At 52.2% G+C, this 18053-nt stretch overlaps 1 protein-coding gene across 1 annotated transcript; it reads left to right on the top strand.

Moving 5' to 3' along the window:
- Window positions 1-8094: 8094 nt before the first annotated feature.
- On the top strand, window positions 8095-10342 carry HAND1 (heart and neural crest derivatives expressed 1). The gene is made up of 2 exons (XM_061188367.1): window positions 8095-8646; window positions 10238-10342. Exons 1-2 carry the CDS (start codon window positions 8095-8097, stop codon window positions 10340-10342), a joined length of 657 nt encoding a protein of 218 aa, XP_061044350.1.
- The last annotated feature ends 7711 nt before the right edge of the window (window positions 10343-18053 follow it).

Genomic DNA, 18053 nt, shown 5'->3' with positions numbered 1-18053 from the left:
GAAAGAAAAAGTGGGGAGCTGGGAATATTCACCAGTAAGTGTAGTCAGCTGCTGATCTATATGCCCCAACCCAGTCCAGTGCCGAAAGTCTTAGCACAGATTTCCCAAGATTAATACCTCGGCCTCCAAGCAACCTTGAAAGTCCATCTCCGCTCTGGTCCTGGCAGGGGTGCAGGAGAATGTGCGGACCCCACCGCTCGTTAGAGCAAGGCCATTTTAGGTTGGGAGAAAGCAGGCCCAAGGAAGGAGGGCTACCCTCCTCTACCACCCCGGCCCCAAGTTGTAAGGGAGGATAGCAGAAAAGGAGCCCTCTATCCCCTCACCACTTCTGACTCATTCTACCTCACACCAGTTCTTAATCTCCCAGAACGGGCTAGGTTGATCCAGCTGGGTTTTCTCTGCCGAAAGGTATTGCGTTTCTTCCAACCAACGCTACTGCGTATAGATCAGTCCCAGAAGGTAGTGGCTGAGGGCTCCACCAGCGGATGGGTTATGAGGCAGGTGGCCCCGGCAGAACAGACAGGATGGAATGAGTTACCACACCACCTCAGATTCCCGCATTCCCACACACCTGGCTGCCATTCGTGCACAGAACTGCGTCGCTCCAACGCGCTCCTTTGCCTACTCTGGAGAAAGGAGCGCAACAGTTTTGGGTGAATCGCCAACGCCTCTCCCCGAGATAGCAGCGCTTAGACGGACAAGCCGGGAGCAGAGAGCCTGCCCTCCTCCCCGTGGGTACGCTGCCAGAGTGGCGCTTGATCCTTAGTTAAAAAAAAAAGTCAGAGAGACATGGCTCAGCCCTGTGTCTGCAGGAGAAAGCAGACTCGATGATTGCTGGTGAAGGCCCCATGCATCCAGCTCTGCCTGGACTATGGGACTCCCCAGCCTATGGGGGCTGCGGCGCCTGTCCTCAAGGACGTGTTCGCAGCTCCAGCTTTTTCCCAGTCCTCAGCTGGGGTAGGCTGGTTGAAGGATCAAGGAAATAGGTGGAGTGGGTTGATTCCATCCTCCTGCGGAATTCAGATTGAACTGAAAGGAAAAAATTTCCCTGACCTGGGAAGCAACGGTCAGGCGGTGAAACTGACCTTCATGACACTGACCAGAGATAAACCTCTTGGCATGGAACAGTTCGGCACACAATTGATCAATCAGTTGGGGACCGGCGGCTACATGCAACCCAGCACCACGAAACTTACCAGCGTGCACTTAACGAAAAAACCTGATATGCCTAAAACAGACTGGTGCACAACAGAACACTGTTAACCGACCACCTGAAACTAATCGCTGTGAGGCTGCCCTGAATGAAATTGCCTGAAAGCAAACTGACTGGGTGAAAGGAACCAGAATGAAATCCACCTGCCTGCTAACACGCCACTAAACCACGGCAAGGGACTGCAGCAGGGAGGCTGAAGACGGCGGCAGGGTGGAGCGGGGAGGGGGCTCCTCTTCCGGAGCTCCGAGAACCTGACTGGTGCTGCTGCGGGGACTCGACAGGGACTGGGGAGGGGGGTTTGTCCAGTACTTTTTAATTTACTACCGCCGTGCCCCAAGCCATCCCATAAATTTGGGGACCGTTTTCACCAAAGCTGTGAGTTACGATTTTTCAAATAAATACATTTTCCAATCAGACGGGGTTCTGTTTAGGTTGAACGCGTCCTGAAGCAGACATCTCTCTGCCCAGAAAATACACAGAGGAGGAAGCGGAGCCGGGACGAAGCTCAGACGACATAAAAACTTGTGTAAACACGTTGTCATTTACGGACTTCGGAAGAAAAAGGGAATGGGGGAGGAAAATGTTTAATTCTCCCTTGAATCCTCAGGTCCCAGAGCCGAGGGAAAACATGGAAAATTTAATATTCTTTTTCCATAAGCTTGATTTGTGTTATGCATTATACAACGGGCAGCATCAGGTTTACCTTAAACAGATTTTGTAATTTTGAGGCTGTTACAAACCTAAGAACGGACAGGGTTGCACCCCTCACCACCCTCCCCCCCCCATGCACACACACCTACAATCTCTCTCTCTTAGGTTTTCTTTAGGAAAGAACGTGGGGGAGATAAACCAGAAGGGATTATTTCGGCAGGAGGGTCTTCGATTTCTAGCTGTGTGCCCCATCCTCTAGGCCTGCTTCCCACCTTTAAAACAAGGGGGGCCAGGACTAGGAATCAGAGCTCCCCCCCCGACACACAATATCATTCACACATAATTCTGTGCACAGTTGCAGGAAGCTCAGGGATTCCCGAAGCTAAACGGTAGAGAATGGAATATCAGCTTGTGGCTTGGACCCTCTCTAGCCAGTCCACTCCTCATCCCAGGAAAGGGGGAAATAAGGGAAGACAGAGGCTGCCGTGGAGCCCAGGTCTCCACTAGGTGTCTGGGCTCTAGCTGCGTCTCTGCCACCCATTGGCTGTGTCCTTAGGGAAGCCCCTTCCCCTCCTCTCTAGGCCGGTTCCTCTGTAGGTCCTAACACGAAATCTCAGCAGACTTGCTACTCTCACATACTGGCGAAGGCAAGGAAGCCTCTCACCCAACGAGCTTCTAGGGGAAATCGACCCACTTTCTGTCTCTTCCCTGCCCTGACTGTCCCCCAAACCCCCAGCCCCGCCCAGGCTTTCCCAGCCCCGGGGAGCAGGTTGGGCCAGATTGGAAAGTCCTAGACACTCTAGATGCTGCAGAGAGATGTTTAAGGGATTTGCGCGCTCAAGCCGCGGGGTAAATGGCCCGCGGGCTGATTTATGGCGCGTTACTGCGCGACGCGATTCCCCAAGACAGCGAGAATATTTTACACCGCGCTAATATAAACAGGCGGCCGGCCGGGTCCTTTTTATGGAGTTCCTGTAATTACCCGGGCCCTGACAGCTCCTTGATTTACGGCCCTATTTAGATAAGGGGTCCGGTGCGGGGATTGCTGGTGGCGTCAAGGTCACGGGACGCGGCGGGAGAAGGTTTTGCGGTAGGCGCCGCGGCACGGGCTCTCCCAGGCCTGCCAGTCCTGGGGGCGGGAGTGAGGGGAGGAGCGGGGCAGGCCAGAGAGGGACCCCGAGGCGTCCGAGGCTTGAGTACAGCCAGTCCACTGTACAGATGGGACAACTGAGTCCTGGAGGAGGCAGGAACTACACCCCCAAACCATACAGCAAAGGAAATGCGGGTGGGTGGGATCTGGAACTGGAATTCAGGTCTCTGGCAACATAATCCCCCCGCACCTGGCGATGCTCGGTCTCCCCCATCTCCAGCCTCCTGACAGTAGGGTTTTGTAGGGGCGGTGGGGAAAGAAGAGGACTCGATGCCGTCTGAAACGGGAGCGGTCAGATCAGAACAGAACCCTGCAAAGGAGATGCCTGGATTCCCTCCCTATCCAGGGCTATGTAGTCATGACTCATGTAACTCCATTTCTTCCCCTGTGGAATTAATATTCCTAAAAACAGAGCCACCATTTATCCAGGTTTACTGTCACTGTGCTAAGAGCTTCACCTATATAATTTCGCTTAATCTTAAACCAGCCCTCTGCGGCGGGTGTTACTGCACCCTAATTTACAGAGGAGGGAAACGAGGATGCGAAGTTTCACACAGGGCAGAATGCCAGTGCTGAGTTTCAGTCCCGGTGGGTGGGTGCGATTCTTCCGCGAGGCTCTCTTAAACACTCCCTTAATACAAAGTTTTAACCTCTATGTGCTTAAGAGCCTGTAAAATGGGGTGAGGGTGCTGGCCCGACCTCACTAGCATAACTGGAGGAAGAAGCGTGCATTTACAAATGCTCGGAGTGCCAGACCTTGTGAAGGCGCAGTCCCCACGACCACCGCGGGATGCGGGTCCGGAGGGGAGGTAGGGGGATTTGAGACTGGTAGGTAGGACGCCCCGCCCCACCCCAGAGTCCCAGACTCCTGCTCCTTAGTCTGTTTTTGTGGGCCTGGGCAGGCTAGAGTCTCCGGGCCCCAGAGCCAAGCGCGAAGTCCCAGAGCTGGGAGAGAGGAACCAGAGGGGAGCCGTGCAACAGCCCAGAGCTGGGAATTACAGAACTCCATACTATCAGTCCCCGTTTTTCTGAAAATGGGGAAACTGAGGCTCAGAGAGGGAAAGGAACACAGTGAGGTGCTAGGTAGAGCCAGAACTCAAGGCACATCTCTTGCCTCTCAGCTTAGAAACATTTCGGCCAAACTCCTGGGCCCCAGACCTCCCACACCATATAGCCTGGGAAGGAGAGAGAGAACACCTTTACTGGGTTCCCACTGTCGTTCCAAATGCACCTGAGCCACGCTGGACTTAAAAGCACATTGGGGTCTTTCAGAAGGCCGGGTCTGGAGCCTAGGCGCCTCGCGTTCTACACAGGCCATCTCCCTGGCGTCCATCCCACTGGAGGCTTCCCAGCCTGGAGCCCCAGTGGTCCTCGAGGGCCATGCTCCCACAGCAGGCACTGTTTGGAGGACTACTTAGACTCCTTGATTTGGGGTGGAGAGCAGTGCTTTCTGGGGCCCAGGGGACTGCCAGCACCCTGCTCTTTAACCACCCACGGGGACTGTCGGGGGATCTGGGGGCCCTCAAGGCTGCTCATGGGACTGGGGTTCATCGTCCAGTACTGATCATGCATTCCCTACCACACTAAGCAGGCTGGATATTTGGAGGGTCTTTATGGGCCCTGAGTGATCTGTGTAACCCTGGAAAACTCTTGGGACACGAGGGTGGGTGCTGGAGCTGTGAGTGTGTGAGTATGTGGGTCACTGCACGTACCGGTCTACCCCGTGCTCCTCGTTCATGGGGGTGGGGGCTGTGATACTGTGCATACTGTTGTTTCAACTTCATCTCCAGGGCTTGTGACCGTGACTACTGTAGGTAAGACAGAATGGATTTCAACTTGTCTGAGTGTTTGGAATTTGTGTGCCTGTGTGTAATGGGCGAACATGTGAAAACTTCTACTTCTGAGCACCTGTGCATATACTGTAGTAATTGTGGCTGTGTACTTGTGTGTGTTTGTGGGAACTGAGAACACATGAAATGTGGAATGGGGTTTTCAGAAGTCTGTGCTGTGAATACAACTGTGGGGCACTGTAAGAAACTGACACAAACTGGTTGGACCTGTGCACAAGTGTGACAGCAAAGAGTATGTGTCAAGCCCTGCAGCTGTGATATTTGTGTAGAATTGATGTGTTTCTGCTGTGATGGTATCTGTAGGCATGCCTGCATGGAGGGTTGGGAGTGGCTCAGAGCTGTAACACATCTGAAGCGAGGTGTGTGCCCTGTGGGTGACAGAGAGATAATGTGTAAAATCCTAGGAATGCACGAATATCGAAATGCCGTGTGTCGCATGCGTGTAAATAAGTTACCGGGAGAATACACATACGTTGTGGCGTTTGCACGAATGCACGTATGCCCGTGATTTTTTGTGAGGCCGTGTGCATATTTATGTGCATGTGTAATGGTGGGCCTGAGGGTATGCCGGTGGAGATCCTGCCGGACTAGGACCCCGGCTGGATGTGTGTCGAGGATTGAAGTCGTTTTCCACAGAGTAATTACTGTCTCTACCCGCACACCGGCACTCCCGAGAGCCTCCAGGCCAGGGAGGCGCGGGACCCCGCGGAGCCACGGCTCAACCGGGCGCCGGGTGCTCCCTCCCCGCGAGCCTCCGGCTCCGCGCTCGGCCCAACCCCAGCGCTGCTGGCGCCAGGCGCCCAGGAGAGCAGCGGGTTTCCAGCCGCCTCAGGCAGGAAACAAGGACCTCCCTCCCCCCACGCACCTCTAGGGCCCACAGCCCAGCCGAGCTCCCACAAGGGGAAACGGCTCTGGACTAAGCATTTGTTGGCTTCTCCCTTGCAGTGTCGTCGCCCCTCCGCCCGCCGCCATCTGTTTATTCCCTGTACGGGAGAGGAAAACCGCGTACCCACTGGCTACCCGACCCCCAAGGAAAATTGTTCATCTTCTCTGGGCCTCACTGTTCCCATCTGTAAAATGAGCGAGTTGACCTTTCTCCCCCTGCCTTTGGGCTGCTAATTGTGCCAGACACACAGCGGGGGTTAGTAAATACTTGTTGAAGAAATGGGTAAAGGAATGAATTTGCCCTCTAAAAAGAGCAGTCATGGGGGCTTCCCTCGTGGTGCAGTGGTTAAGAATCCGCCTGCCAATGCAGGGGACACAGGTTCGAGCCCTGGTCCAGGAAGATCCCACATGCCGCGGAGCAACTACGCCCGTGCGCCACAACTGCTGAGCCTGTGCTCTAGAGCCCATGAGTCACAGCAGCTGAGCCCGCGTGCCGCAACAAGAGAAACCACCGCAATGAGGAGTCCGGGCACCGCAACAAAGAGTAGCCCCCGCTGGCCGCAACTAGAGAAAGCCCTCGTGCAACAACGAAAACCCAACACAGCCAAAAATAAAAATAAATTTTAAAAAATAAATAAATAAAAAGAGCAGTCATGTATTTCTCTTCTCCTTTCACCCTCGCCTCCACGTTGCTTTTGAGAGAAGGGCACACTCCCTCAGTTTCCCTATATGTAAAATCTAGGTGAAGGCCTTTTCGCTCCATGATTCTAGATTCCTTTTCTTGGGCCCATGGGGAGGGGTGGCAGACGCCGTCCTGGGCGTTGACAGGCCACCTAGGGAAGGGGCTTGGCTGGGAAAGGTTGGTGAGGATGGAGGGACCCAGGTATGAGGACATCAGCTGGGAAGCTACCCATCGGGAGGTAAGACAGAGAACTCCAGTCGCAAGCGCTGCCACCCTGGGATTCCCAGGTCCCAATGCCAGCCCAGAGAAAGGCCCCCGCGGACAGAATCCGACAAGCGTAAGGGCCCTAGCCGGGAGTGGAAATAGCGGAGGTCTGCGCGGCCAGGACCGCGTCTCTACGCCGGTGGGTGTGAGATGCCAGGCGATAAGTTTCTCCGGCTGCGTGAGCCTCTCGGAGAGTGTGGAGGTCGTGGTCTCCTCGGTGTGTGTTTACCGCCAAACGCTGATTTCTCGCAGTGTGAGCTTTGGCGCCGAGAATCAAACATTCTCAAGCTGTGATAACCTGCATGGGGTGGCCCAGCGTAGCCAAGCTCCGGGCTCTCCGTTCAAGTCCCGCGGGAAGGAGGCTGCCCCTGCATCAGCCTGGCCGGCCTTTGGACTGGATCAGGCGCCCAGGAGGTGAGAAGAGTGGACCTCAAGCTCTGGAGCCCGAAACAAACTAGTAAATGCCTGTGGGCTTGGAGCCCTCCTCCCCGCTACTCGCCACCCCTCTCCTCCCACCTCCTGTCCCCGGCTTCTTCCCCAGTGGGTGGCCGCCTGCGCAGTAGAGGACAAGACTTGGCCAGAGTTGGCGGGTGCTCTACCGGGTGCAGGACCTGCTGCAGTCCCGCAGAATGGGCCGGTGACTAAGGACTGGGGGTGCTTAGGGAACAACATTAGGGGCCTATCTTGCCTCCAGCAGCGCGCTCTCCTTTTCTGGCTCTGAGACCAAGTAGAGCAGATGCCGCTCAGGACTGGGAACCTCTGGAATTTCTATTTTGGATTCTGGAAGGTCTAGAAACAAGAACCTTTCTCTTTTTTTGCGCCTCAGTTTCCTTATCTGTAAAATCTAGGTGAAGGCCTTTTCGCTCCATGATTCTAGATTCCTTTTCTTGGGCCCACGGGGAGGGGGTGACAGACGCCGTCCTGGGCGTTGACAGGCCTGTGTCTCAAGTACTAGCCCCCGTCTCCCCCCCAAGTCGGGAACTGGGGGGGGGGAGGGGCGGAGGCGGGGCCGCCTCCCTGTCCCCGCAGGCGGCCTGAGTCGAGTAGCGCTAGCTGAGCTTAAAACCAGGGACGGCCATCCCCCTTTCCTCCTCCCCGCCCCCCTGCCATTGGCTCCAGGGAGAGGTTGACATCAAAGCCCCAGCCTTATATAAGCCAGACCCTGAAGGGGAGGCCGCAGAAGGGTTAAACAGGTCTCTCAGCATCCTCGTCCTCGCCTGCAACAGAAGCCGGCCAGAAGACGGGCTTCGGGTGTTCATCTTCAGCCTTGCCCCAGAATCTCTCAAAGCCGGTGCCCACCAGAGCGCCGCCCCAGAGCCCACGGGTGGCTCCGGCAGTCTCTGGGGCGCATGGGGCGGCGCTAATCGGGCTGGCGGCGCAGGCCAGGGGCCGCTCCAACATGAACCTCGTGGGCAGCTACGCACACCATCACCACCATCACCATCATCACCACCCTCACCCCGCGCACCCCATGCTCCACGAGCCCTTCCTCTTCGGCCCTGCCTCGCGCTGTCACCAGGAGCGGCCCTACTTCCAGAGCTGGCTGCTGAGCCCCGCTGACGCTGCCCCGGACTTCCCCGCAGGCGGGCCACCGCCCGCAGCCGCTGCAGCCGCTGCCTCCTACGGTCCAGACGCCAGGGCCGGCCAGAGCCCCGGGCGGCTGGAGGCGCTCGGCGGCCGCCTGGGCCGGCGGAAAGGCTCAGGACCCAAGAAGGAGCGGAGACGCACAGAGAGCATTAACAGCGCGTTCGCCGAGCTGCGCGAGTGCATCCCCAATGTGCCGGCTGACACCAAGCTCTCCAAGATCAAGACTCTGCGCCTGGCCACCAGCTACATCGCCTACCTGATGGACGTGCTGGCCAAGGACGCACAGGCCGGCGACCCCGAGGCCTTCAAGGCCGAACTCAAGAAGGCGGATGGCGGCCGTGAGAGCAAGCGGAAAAGAGAGCTGGTAAGTCTGGGTCCCATATGCTCTAGCCAAGGGCGCGGGCGCGGTGAGCATCCGTAGGCCGAGTACGCAGGGGAAGGAGTCTGCGTTGCCGTTCGTGCGATTTTGAGAGGCTGCGGGGAGTTCTGAGATGGTTGAAATGTGGGATTGTGTGCATGGAGGGAGGCAGATTCATATTTGAATTCATCTGTAATGTGGATAGTGTTTGTAAGGCTGTGAATGAAGACAGAATCTTACACTTTTCGGACAGGCTCATAGGGTCCCTTCTAAGAATCCATTGGAAGCTTCAGACCCCGAGAAAATGCACACACCATATATTTCACTTCCAGTTTCAAGGGGTCCTGATTCATCCCTGGGATCTCCTGGAAGCCAGGTTAAGAATGCTGTAGGAGTTCGTTACTTTAATTTGCCTGAATGTGAATTTTTGCATATGGGCTCCGCTGCTGTTTTCAAAGGGCCTTTGCCAGAGAGGTTGGTCTACTTTCATCATTGTACAGATAGGGAAACTGAGGCCCAGAACGGGACAGGATGTGAAGGCCACCTACCCGAGGAGTTGTTTACTTGGGTAAAACAAGTCAGTTTATTCCCTGTCTGGAGGATGTTTCACCGCTCCACTCCCCACGGCTGGTTCCTAGGGCCACCTTGATGGTTTTGTGTATAAACGCCGACAAGCAAGTCACTCACTTCTTTTGGCCTTGGAGATCGCAATCCCTACTCGGCTTTTTTCGATCCTCTCCAGTGAGGCGACACTTCTGGAGCTCAGTTTCGCTGGCGCAGGGCTCTGGGACCTCTGAAGGCAGTGATTTCCAGGCTGGGGAACTGAACTAGTTTCTCTAGATTGGTGCGCTCAGGAACACCGCGCGTTGGAGACTAGAGAGCCCCCTGGGTTTTATCTGACCTGCAGGGGCTGTGGTAAACTGGGGAAGTCACCTGAGGAGACTGGGAAAAACCGTGGTCATTGAGTCTCTAAACCGCCGCCCTGGGCTGGAGGACATGCAGGCCCCGGGAGACGCCCTCGTTGGAAGTAGTTATTGGGCGTCTCCCGACTCCCTGCGCTTTGCCGCCTCCTTCAAGTAGCGGGGAAGGGGGATGCTAAGCCAGGCCAACTCCCCCGCTCATTCGTGTAGCCTTCTGAGTGCCCAGAGCCGGCTGCAGAGACCCAACCCTGTATCTATGCCCAGGTGCTATAAACTAGGTTGGAAAGTGGGATGCGTGCGGGGAGCAGGTCCTCGAGCAAGGAAACTGTTGATTCCCACCCCTCCCATTCCAACCCCTGCAGTCTCCCTTCGGCGCCATAAAGCCAAACCTAAGAGCATCAGTTTCACCAGCCGCAGAAAATTCTCACTACCAAGCCCCCAGAAGCTGCCCAGCCCATCCCGCCCCCCACCCCCCCCCGGAACTCGGCGCATAAAGGCAAATTTATGAGCCTGTTTGCCTATTTCGCAAACAGAAATTCGTCACTTATTTAAAGGCTCCCAGTTACTGCTCCCAACACCTTTTACCCCACCCCCACTTTTACCCCACGCCTGGGCGAGCGGAGCAGAAACATTTAAACCTGTCTCTCGCCTCTTTTCTTGTGTGTGTCCTCTGGCAGCAGCAGCACGAAGGCTTTCCTCCTGCCCTGGGCCCAGGCGAGAAGAGGATTAAAGGGCGCACAGGTTGGCCGCAGCAAGTTTGGGCGCTGGAGTTAAACCAGTGAGCCGAGGCCTGCGCCGAGGACCCCGCCACGGCTGCTCGACCCCGGAGCCCCGGGAGCAGAGGAAGGCGGAGGCGAGTGCCAGGCTCTGGGTGCCAGGGGCTTATGGGGAGCATTCCGCCTAGCCTCTGCTGGGCGCTGGCAGGTCGCTGGCTGCAACTACACATTTGGATCGCACGTGCAATGTCATTTGAAATTGTTTTTAATACGTGAAGAGAAAGAGAAATATATATATAAAACCCCCACCCCTGCAACCGAGAGGGAGGCTCGTGGCTGCACGATTCGAAACGGAAGGACTGCGGGACCCAAGCGCGCTAAGACATACCCTTCCAACCCTTCTGGGGCGAATTTAGAACCCCTAACGCCTTCCTCACTACGCTGTCTGCCTGTCTTTCTCGCCCCCCTGTCGGCTTCGCGTCAAAACCCTCCGCGAGCTCTCCTCCCTAATTAAAATGCAATAAGAGGAATCAATAGTTTTCTGCCAGGGAAAGAGAACCAAACCAGGAAGATGGAGGGCTGCCTTTGTTGTTGGCCTCCCTCAAACAGTGGTGTTTTTTATTTTATTTTATTTTTGTCGCTGCACTTCCTACTTAGTTACAAGGGAAATGGCTCTTTCTTTACCTCTCTTTCCTTCCTTCTTGCGTTCTTTTCTTTTTTCTTCTTGCTTTTCTTCCTTTCTCTTTCTTTCCTTTTCTTCCTTTTCGTTCTTCCTTCCTTTGTAAATAAAAACTTTTCCCTTTGTTGAAAAGTTTTTATGTATTAAACTACCTACCATGCCTGCTGCGCTCAGGTGTTTGTTTATCCCCCGTCCTCACCCTTTTTCTACCTCAAATCTATATGACCACTCACTACCCCCTCCCTTTGCAAAGCAGTATCTATGCTCTTGACTAATAAAACATTTTCTGAAATCAGCAGAAGCCTGTGTGGTATCTTGGTGGGTATCCCCACCCCGCTCCATCGTTTCTGCTAGTTGGAGCACCTCCTGTTCTACTTCTCTTTTGATAAATGCCAAGCCAAACTGCAAATCAAATCAAGGGAAGGGGGCAGATAAAGGATTTACTCCTGGAACAAAGAGTAGAGTTCTCCTTAGAAGATAATGGGGGGGGGCAGGACAGGATAGCTTTAATGAACCCACAGAACAGAAAACTGGAAACGAATTAGATCCAGAGGGGATGAGCTAGGACTTTTGTGGGTCAGCATTTGGGCCTGTCTGTGGGTTAGTAAGCACATCGGTGTCTGCAGGCCGCGGTTTGGAGTTATTGGGAAGGGGGTCTGTCACACAAACGAAGGAAAACGCGAGGGCAGGGTAGCTCGGAACAGGGGAATGCCCTCGGGAATACTTTCGCGTATGTGAAATTCTGAACCTGCAGTTGTACGCGTCATGGTGCAGGAACTCACACGGAGCCCCGTGGCTGAGCGGGGGCCAAGGAGGGGCTGCGGAGCACAGTCCCAGCACGCGGTAAGGACTCGGCAAGGCGCAGCAGCTATGATTTTATACATGAGTGAAAGAAGCTTGTGAGTGCTCATGGTCAAAGTGAGACGTTTAGGTTTCTCTCTAGCAACAAACCACTCAAGTATTTGTGAGAGTATATGGATTTGTGCAAACGGATGGGGGGGGGCGGTATGTGCAGGCTAATTCGGGCACTTAAGAAATGTGCGGAGAGCAGTTTCCGAGCCTCCACGTGCGCACCCATGGCTAGGTGTAGGGGTGAATAAAAGCGGGTGCATTTGTCAAGGCGCGGGTGCGTGCTGGGCTGAACTGGGGCGGGCAAATGCAGGCGTTTGTGTGTCCCTGAATAACAGCGTACGGACAACCAGTGTGGTTTGTGCGCAACCGTGTGCGAGGCTCTATGCTAAGCGCTTTTATGTCTCCTAACAGCTCGCACGATCGTCCGAGGGAGCTCATGGTCTGCGGTGCCAGCACGGCCCCCGGAGCGCACTGCGAGCGAGGCGTTAGGACGCGCACGGGTCTCTCGGCGCTTTCTCGCTCCACATCCGGAGCTGGAGGCCCGGGCTTGGGGCCGAGAAAGGAGACCCTGGGCAGCTCCGGGGCCAGGCGTGCCCCAGGCGCCTCGTCCCGGCATCGGGGTGAATATGGGGCCCCATTAGTTTGGGCTGTAAACACCGTGGCAGTCCTGAGCGGCCACGTGGGCCTTTCCGGACGCGAAGGAGTTAATAAAAGGTGTTTTATGGGCGCAAGGAAACGGCGGAGGTATGAGCTTCTCTCTACTCTGACCCCCCTACTTTTTTCTTTATTCCCTCTCGCCACCCGCCGCCAGATCAAACAGGCCCGCGATTTAACTAGGGCAACACCTCGCGGTAATGAGCAGTCCCAGCACACCCCTCCCCCGGCCTCAGTACCCGGCCCGAGGCCCCAAGGCCTCTCCGGGAGGAGCAGAAAAGAAAAATCGAGTTTTCCTTGTTTCATTTTCTTTCCAAGAGCTGGGAAGCTCCTTAGAAATCCGGAGAAACAGACTCAGGGAGCAAGCCGACTGAGGTGCCCCAGCACGGAGGGGACCTTTCCTGGATTTGAACCCAGGACTCCAGTTTAGTTTACAGACCATTCTCTGGCTAAACACAGAGCACGCTGCCCGCGACTATTTTTAGCACCATGAAGTATCCCAGGCACGGGAAGAATGCGCACCCGGGTCTTGCTTTCTTGTAGCCCCGGCCAGTGAAAGGAGAGAGGGGTACCGAGGGGTACCGCCCGCGGCAGCCAGAGCCAAGTTTGGCATATAAGCAGGCCTCCTCCGAAAACCCCATCCGGCCGGGTGCAAACCCTCTTGGAGAAGACAGCGAAGGAATCTAACATTCGGTCCCAGCCATGTCTGGTCCTGATCTCAGACCTAGCACCCAGAAGCTGAGACAGGGGGCCAATGCCCATTGAGGGGGTCACCGGGATATCTTCCCAGTTTCCCAAAGACTTACTCCACCAACTAGAACGCCCGTGCCACATTTCCAGCCCTCACTCCCAGACTGCAAAAGCCGAGCCCCCAGCGCAGAACAGAGTTGCTCCCGGTTTCACAAACCAGTTTTCGCCAAGGGCTCCAGATTCGGGGTCCAGATCTTCTCCCCGCACCGGGCTCTAACTCCTTTCATCCGTCATTAGCTCTCCCTCCATGGAATCGCTTTAGAGCCTGCCTTTTACTTTCTTATTCTCTCCCAGGTTTCAACGCGGTTTGTCCGAAACCCACCTCCACCTGGCTGTGGTAGATGGTATCATTATTCATTTGAATTAAGGACATAACATTTTTTTTTAATCTGGGGAGTGGGGGAATGGAATGATCACTAACTTCAAAGCAAATTCCAGGAATTTGTCGTAAGGAAATACTAACTGATGTTACGAAGCTTTAACTAAAGGACTCGTCTACTAAAGAGTAAAAAGTATAAAAGAACCTCCAAAGTGTTATAATTACAGAACTGGTTAAATAAATCCATCAGTGGGTTACTACTCAGCCCCTAGAAAAAATGTGGTAATTGATATGGAGAGTGTTCCTGATACAAGTGAGGGAAAACAAAACTTTCTCAGCTTACTAAAGCAGGCAGTGACCTGCTTTATGTAAAAATAAATACATAAATATCATTCATGGAGAAAAAGTGGAAGAATATACATCAAAACATTTACACCTCTACCTCTGAGTTGTGAGAATTAGGATAATTTTGACTTTTCCTCCTACTTAGCCATATATATATATATATATATGTACTACAATGAATAAGTATTACTTTTGCAATAAAAACTTAAGCTGAAATTTCCTTCTAATTTCTCCTGTGGCCAGTGTAGTTTCAGTACACTGTTTATTCAACATGCATTAATTGAGTGCCCACCTTGTGCTCGGCACTGTGGGTATAAATAATGAATAAGAAATAATCCTAATAATTACTATCAATTAACATACAATAGTAAATATTTGTCTTGAAGGGTTTATTATTCCTTCCACACAGTAAATGTAGTCTTTTCCTCACATTTAAATCCTATAATACATGAAATAATAACAACAGTTATATTTTATTAAGGAAATTATTTAAGCCCTTAGCATGTATTATTTCATTCAAGCCTCACAAGGATTGTACGAGGTTAAACTCAGGCAGCTGAGGCTCAGAGGGGTGAAGAACTTTGTTCAAGGTCATACATAGGAGGTAAAAGGCAGGCTGGGCTTGGATGAAAGGGCAGTTCTGGCTGCCTCCAGAGACTTGGCTTTTCCCCACATCTTGGAGCACCTCCAAGTTGTGTGTGTGTGTGTGTGTGTGTGTGTGTGTATGTGTTTACAAATACAGCCTCTCTTAGTCTGATCTTCTTTGGTCCCTAAAGTAAGTAGAGAAAGAAAGAAGGGGGTTTGTGAAGGGATCTGGGATTCTAACTCCAGCGTTCCCCTGGAACCCTCTTCCTCTGTCCTGGATCAGAGTGGATCCCATCTATAAAATGAGGAAGGGGTGGGCTCCTTGACCTCTAGGTTCTTTCCTAACTGTAAAACTGATTCTAGGAATATACTTTCTGCTGGTGAAAAACTCAGCACTTTATTCTTTGCACCAGCCTGTGATGTTTGTATAGTGCATTCACCTTTCCTTGGTACTTTCACTTCTTTGAGCACATTTTTCTCCTTATAAACTAGAAGGGAGAAGGGCAGGAATTATGCTCCCCATGGATGGAAGGAGAAGACCCAGAGAGGGAAATGACCAGCTCAGGGTCACACAGCAGTCAAAGACTGAGTTGTCATTAGCTGGCAGTCAGCAGACTCCAGGCCCAGGGCTCTACTGGAAATGGCTCTGGATCCTTCTCTTCAGGCAACCAGCAGTGAAGCTTGTGGTCTTACTAAATCTTCATAAAAGAAACAAAACTAAGTAATCAGCCAGTCTCATTTTTAAATGAAAAGTGACTGCTAAGAAAAAATATGCAGGCTCTAAAGTATCTGAAACCAGCCTCCTGATTTAAATCTAATTTGTTTGAAAAAAAATTTTTTTTTCAGCCAAGAGAGTTTTTACAGCTGAGCTCTCCCAAACCCATAAAAAACAAGATTTATATGGGACTTCCCTGGTGGCGCAGTGGTTGGGAATCCGCGTGGCAATGCAAGGGACGTGGGTTCAATCCCTGATCTGGGAAGATCCCACATGCTGCGGAGCAACTAAGCCCATGCGCCACAACTACTGAGCCTGTGCTCTAGAGCCCGTGAGCCACAACTACTGAGCCTGCGTGCCACAACTACTGAGCCCACGCGCCTAGAGCCCGTGCTCTGCAAAAAGAGAAGCCACTGCAATGAGAAGTCCACACACCGCAACAAAGAGTAGCCCCCGCTCGCCGCAACTAGAGAAAGCCCGTGCACGGCAATGAAGACCCAACGCAGACATAAATAAATAAATAAATTTATATTAAAAAAAAAAAGAAGGTTTATATGGGAAAATGTGAAAGACTCTTAATAATACACAGCATCTAATGTAAGCAGACATAGACACTATATAAAAGCTCCTACAAATGTTATTAAAACAAACAGAAACGCACATTTATCCCCACAGAATGGACAATGGAAGGCATCGGACTTTTGAGGAGTTCCAGAAGTCTATGTTCCCTGAATTGTTCAAAGCGTCCCATCACACTGGGACCTCAAAAATCCTTACCTATCATCCAAACATTTCCCTCATTTTACAGAAGGGGAAACTGCAGCCCACAGAGGGGAGGGACTTGCCCAAGGTCACACGGGGAGTTGTACTCTTCTTTCCCTCTTGTCTACTTAACCCCTCTCCTTGCAGTGCAGGGCACAGAACCTGACAGTGGCCAGGAGACCCTGCACAAGTTACTGAACAATTCTGAGCCTCAGTTTCCTCATTTACAAAATGGCTGAGATCATTGCCCCAACTTCCTGGGGCCTGTGAGGGTCGAATGAGATAAGGCATGCAGAGCACTTAACATGGTGTCCAAGGCAGAGCTATTTTTATTATTTTATTTAATCCTTGCAATAGCCTTGTGAGGCACTGAGGATTTATTTTGGTTTGCTTGTTTGTTTCTTTTGGAAAGATCAGCACAGAGGTTGCAGTGACCTGCCCACAGGCACATAGCCAGTGAGTGGATCCCTGGTTCAAAGCTCTTATATCCCACATCATTAAGACAAACCCAGGGGCAGGCAGGCTGAGGCAGTTGAGTTTCTGAAACCGTCCAAGGCAGCACTAAGTAGCACAGTGCTCTTAATATACGAATATAGTAGTATATTTCTCTTAATGCAAGCCACCAATGGGAGCCATGTATGTAATTATGATTTTTCTAGTAGCCACATTAAAAGAATAAAGGGAAACAGGTGAATTTATTATTAAATTTAATATATCGCATATTAAATTTAATATATATTTAATATTAAACTTATTATTAAATTTTTATATATTTATTTAACTCAATACGCCTAAAATATACTCTCAACATGTAGTCAAAATAAAAATCATTATTGAGGTATTTTACATTTTTTTTCATACTAAGTGAAATTGGGGTGTGTTTTATACATCTTAAAGCACATCTCAGTTTGGACCATATTTTAAGCATGCAAAAGCCAGCACACATGGCTGGTGGCTGCCATTTGGACAGTGCAGGTCTAACGGATCATGTAGCAGGAATATTAAATATGGAGCTTTAGTTAATCATATCAATAAGTAGCTACCACTTACTGAGCACTTCCTGTGTACCCAACAGCAGTGCTCAACCTATATGGACACATCTACTCATCCCAACAACCACAGAGGGTACGTGTGTAATTTATTCATGGTCACATGACTAATACGTGGCAGGCAGACCCAGACCTGGCTGTCTCCCAAACCTGCAGTCTTAGCCGCTGAGTCCCATGATTTCCAGGGACATCAGCAGGGCTGTAGGTGGGGCAGTGAGATGTGGAGTGTCCTCTGGAGTGTCCCGCCCAGTGGTGGAATCTTGGGTTCCAGATCCAAGTCTCCCATGAGTCAGGTGACCTCAGACCAATTATCCTCTTGGGCCCCAGTTTTCTAACCTCTAAGATGGGCTAACAATACCTTTCCTCACCCCACTGAACTCTTGTCGGGCAAAAAGGGGAAAAGCTCTTTTGACAGTGTTTTGAAACAGAGAATATAGCATAAGAGACGGGGTGAATGTCAACAAGGAGGTTGGGACTGGCCCGCAGGCCTATACTCACAGCGAGATGAGCTTGTTAGATGGGCTGTGTGGCACTGGGCAGGTTTCTTAACCTCTCTGAGCATTTTTCTGTAAAAAGGAAAGCAGAATAGCTTGCAGAGATATTGTGAAGATTCAATCATGATTAAATAATGAGTGGGAAGCTCATAGGCTGGCCCAGAGTAGGAAGTGGTAAACATGAGCTATTATCACTGCTGCTGTTGCAGCAGTTGGGGTTGGACTCCAGGGCCTGGTTAGGAAGCAACGGGGAATGGCAGGGAAGCTGAGCCAGCTCTGGCTCAGCGTAGTATTCTGGCAGTCCCAGGTGGGGTGTGGGATTTGTTTGGGGGAGTGTGAGAACAGTTAGTGTGGTGGAAAAAGCACTAGGCCCACCGGTCAAGAGAAGGGGGTTCAGCCTGCTCTGTGACTTTGGGCACTTCCTGGCTCCCACTGGACCTTGTTGTCATCTGTAAAATGAGGGGTTGGGACCAGAGATCTAAGTCCCTTTCTGCTTTGACTGTCCAGATTTTTCCAGTGGTATGAATCAAGGCATTCACCAAACACAGCAGCTTGTGACGGGGACAGAAAATA

The sequence above is a fragment of the Eubalaena glacialis genome, chromosome 4 (assembly GCF_028564815.1).
Source record: "Eubalaena glacialis isolate mEubGla1 chromosome 4, mEubGla1.1.hap2.+ XY, whole genome shotgun sequence".
NCBI lineage: Eukaryota > Metazoa > Chordata > Mammalia > Artiodactyla > Balaenidae > Eubalaena > Eubalaena glacialis.
This window is presented reverse-complemented; position numbering and strand designations above follow the sequence as displayed.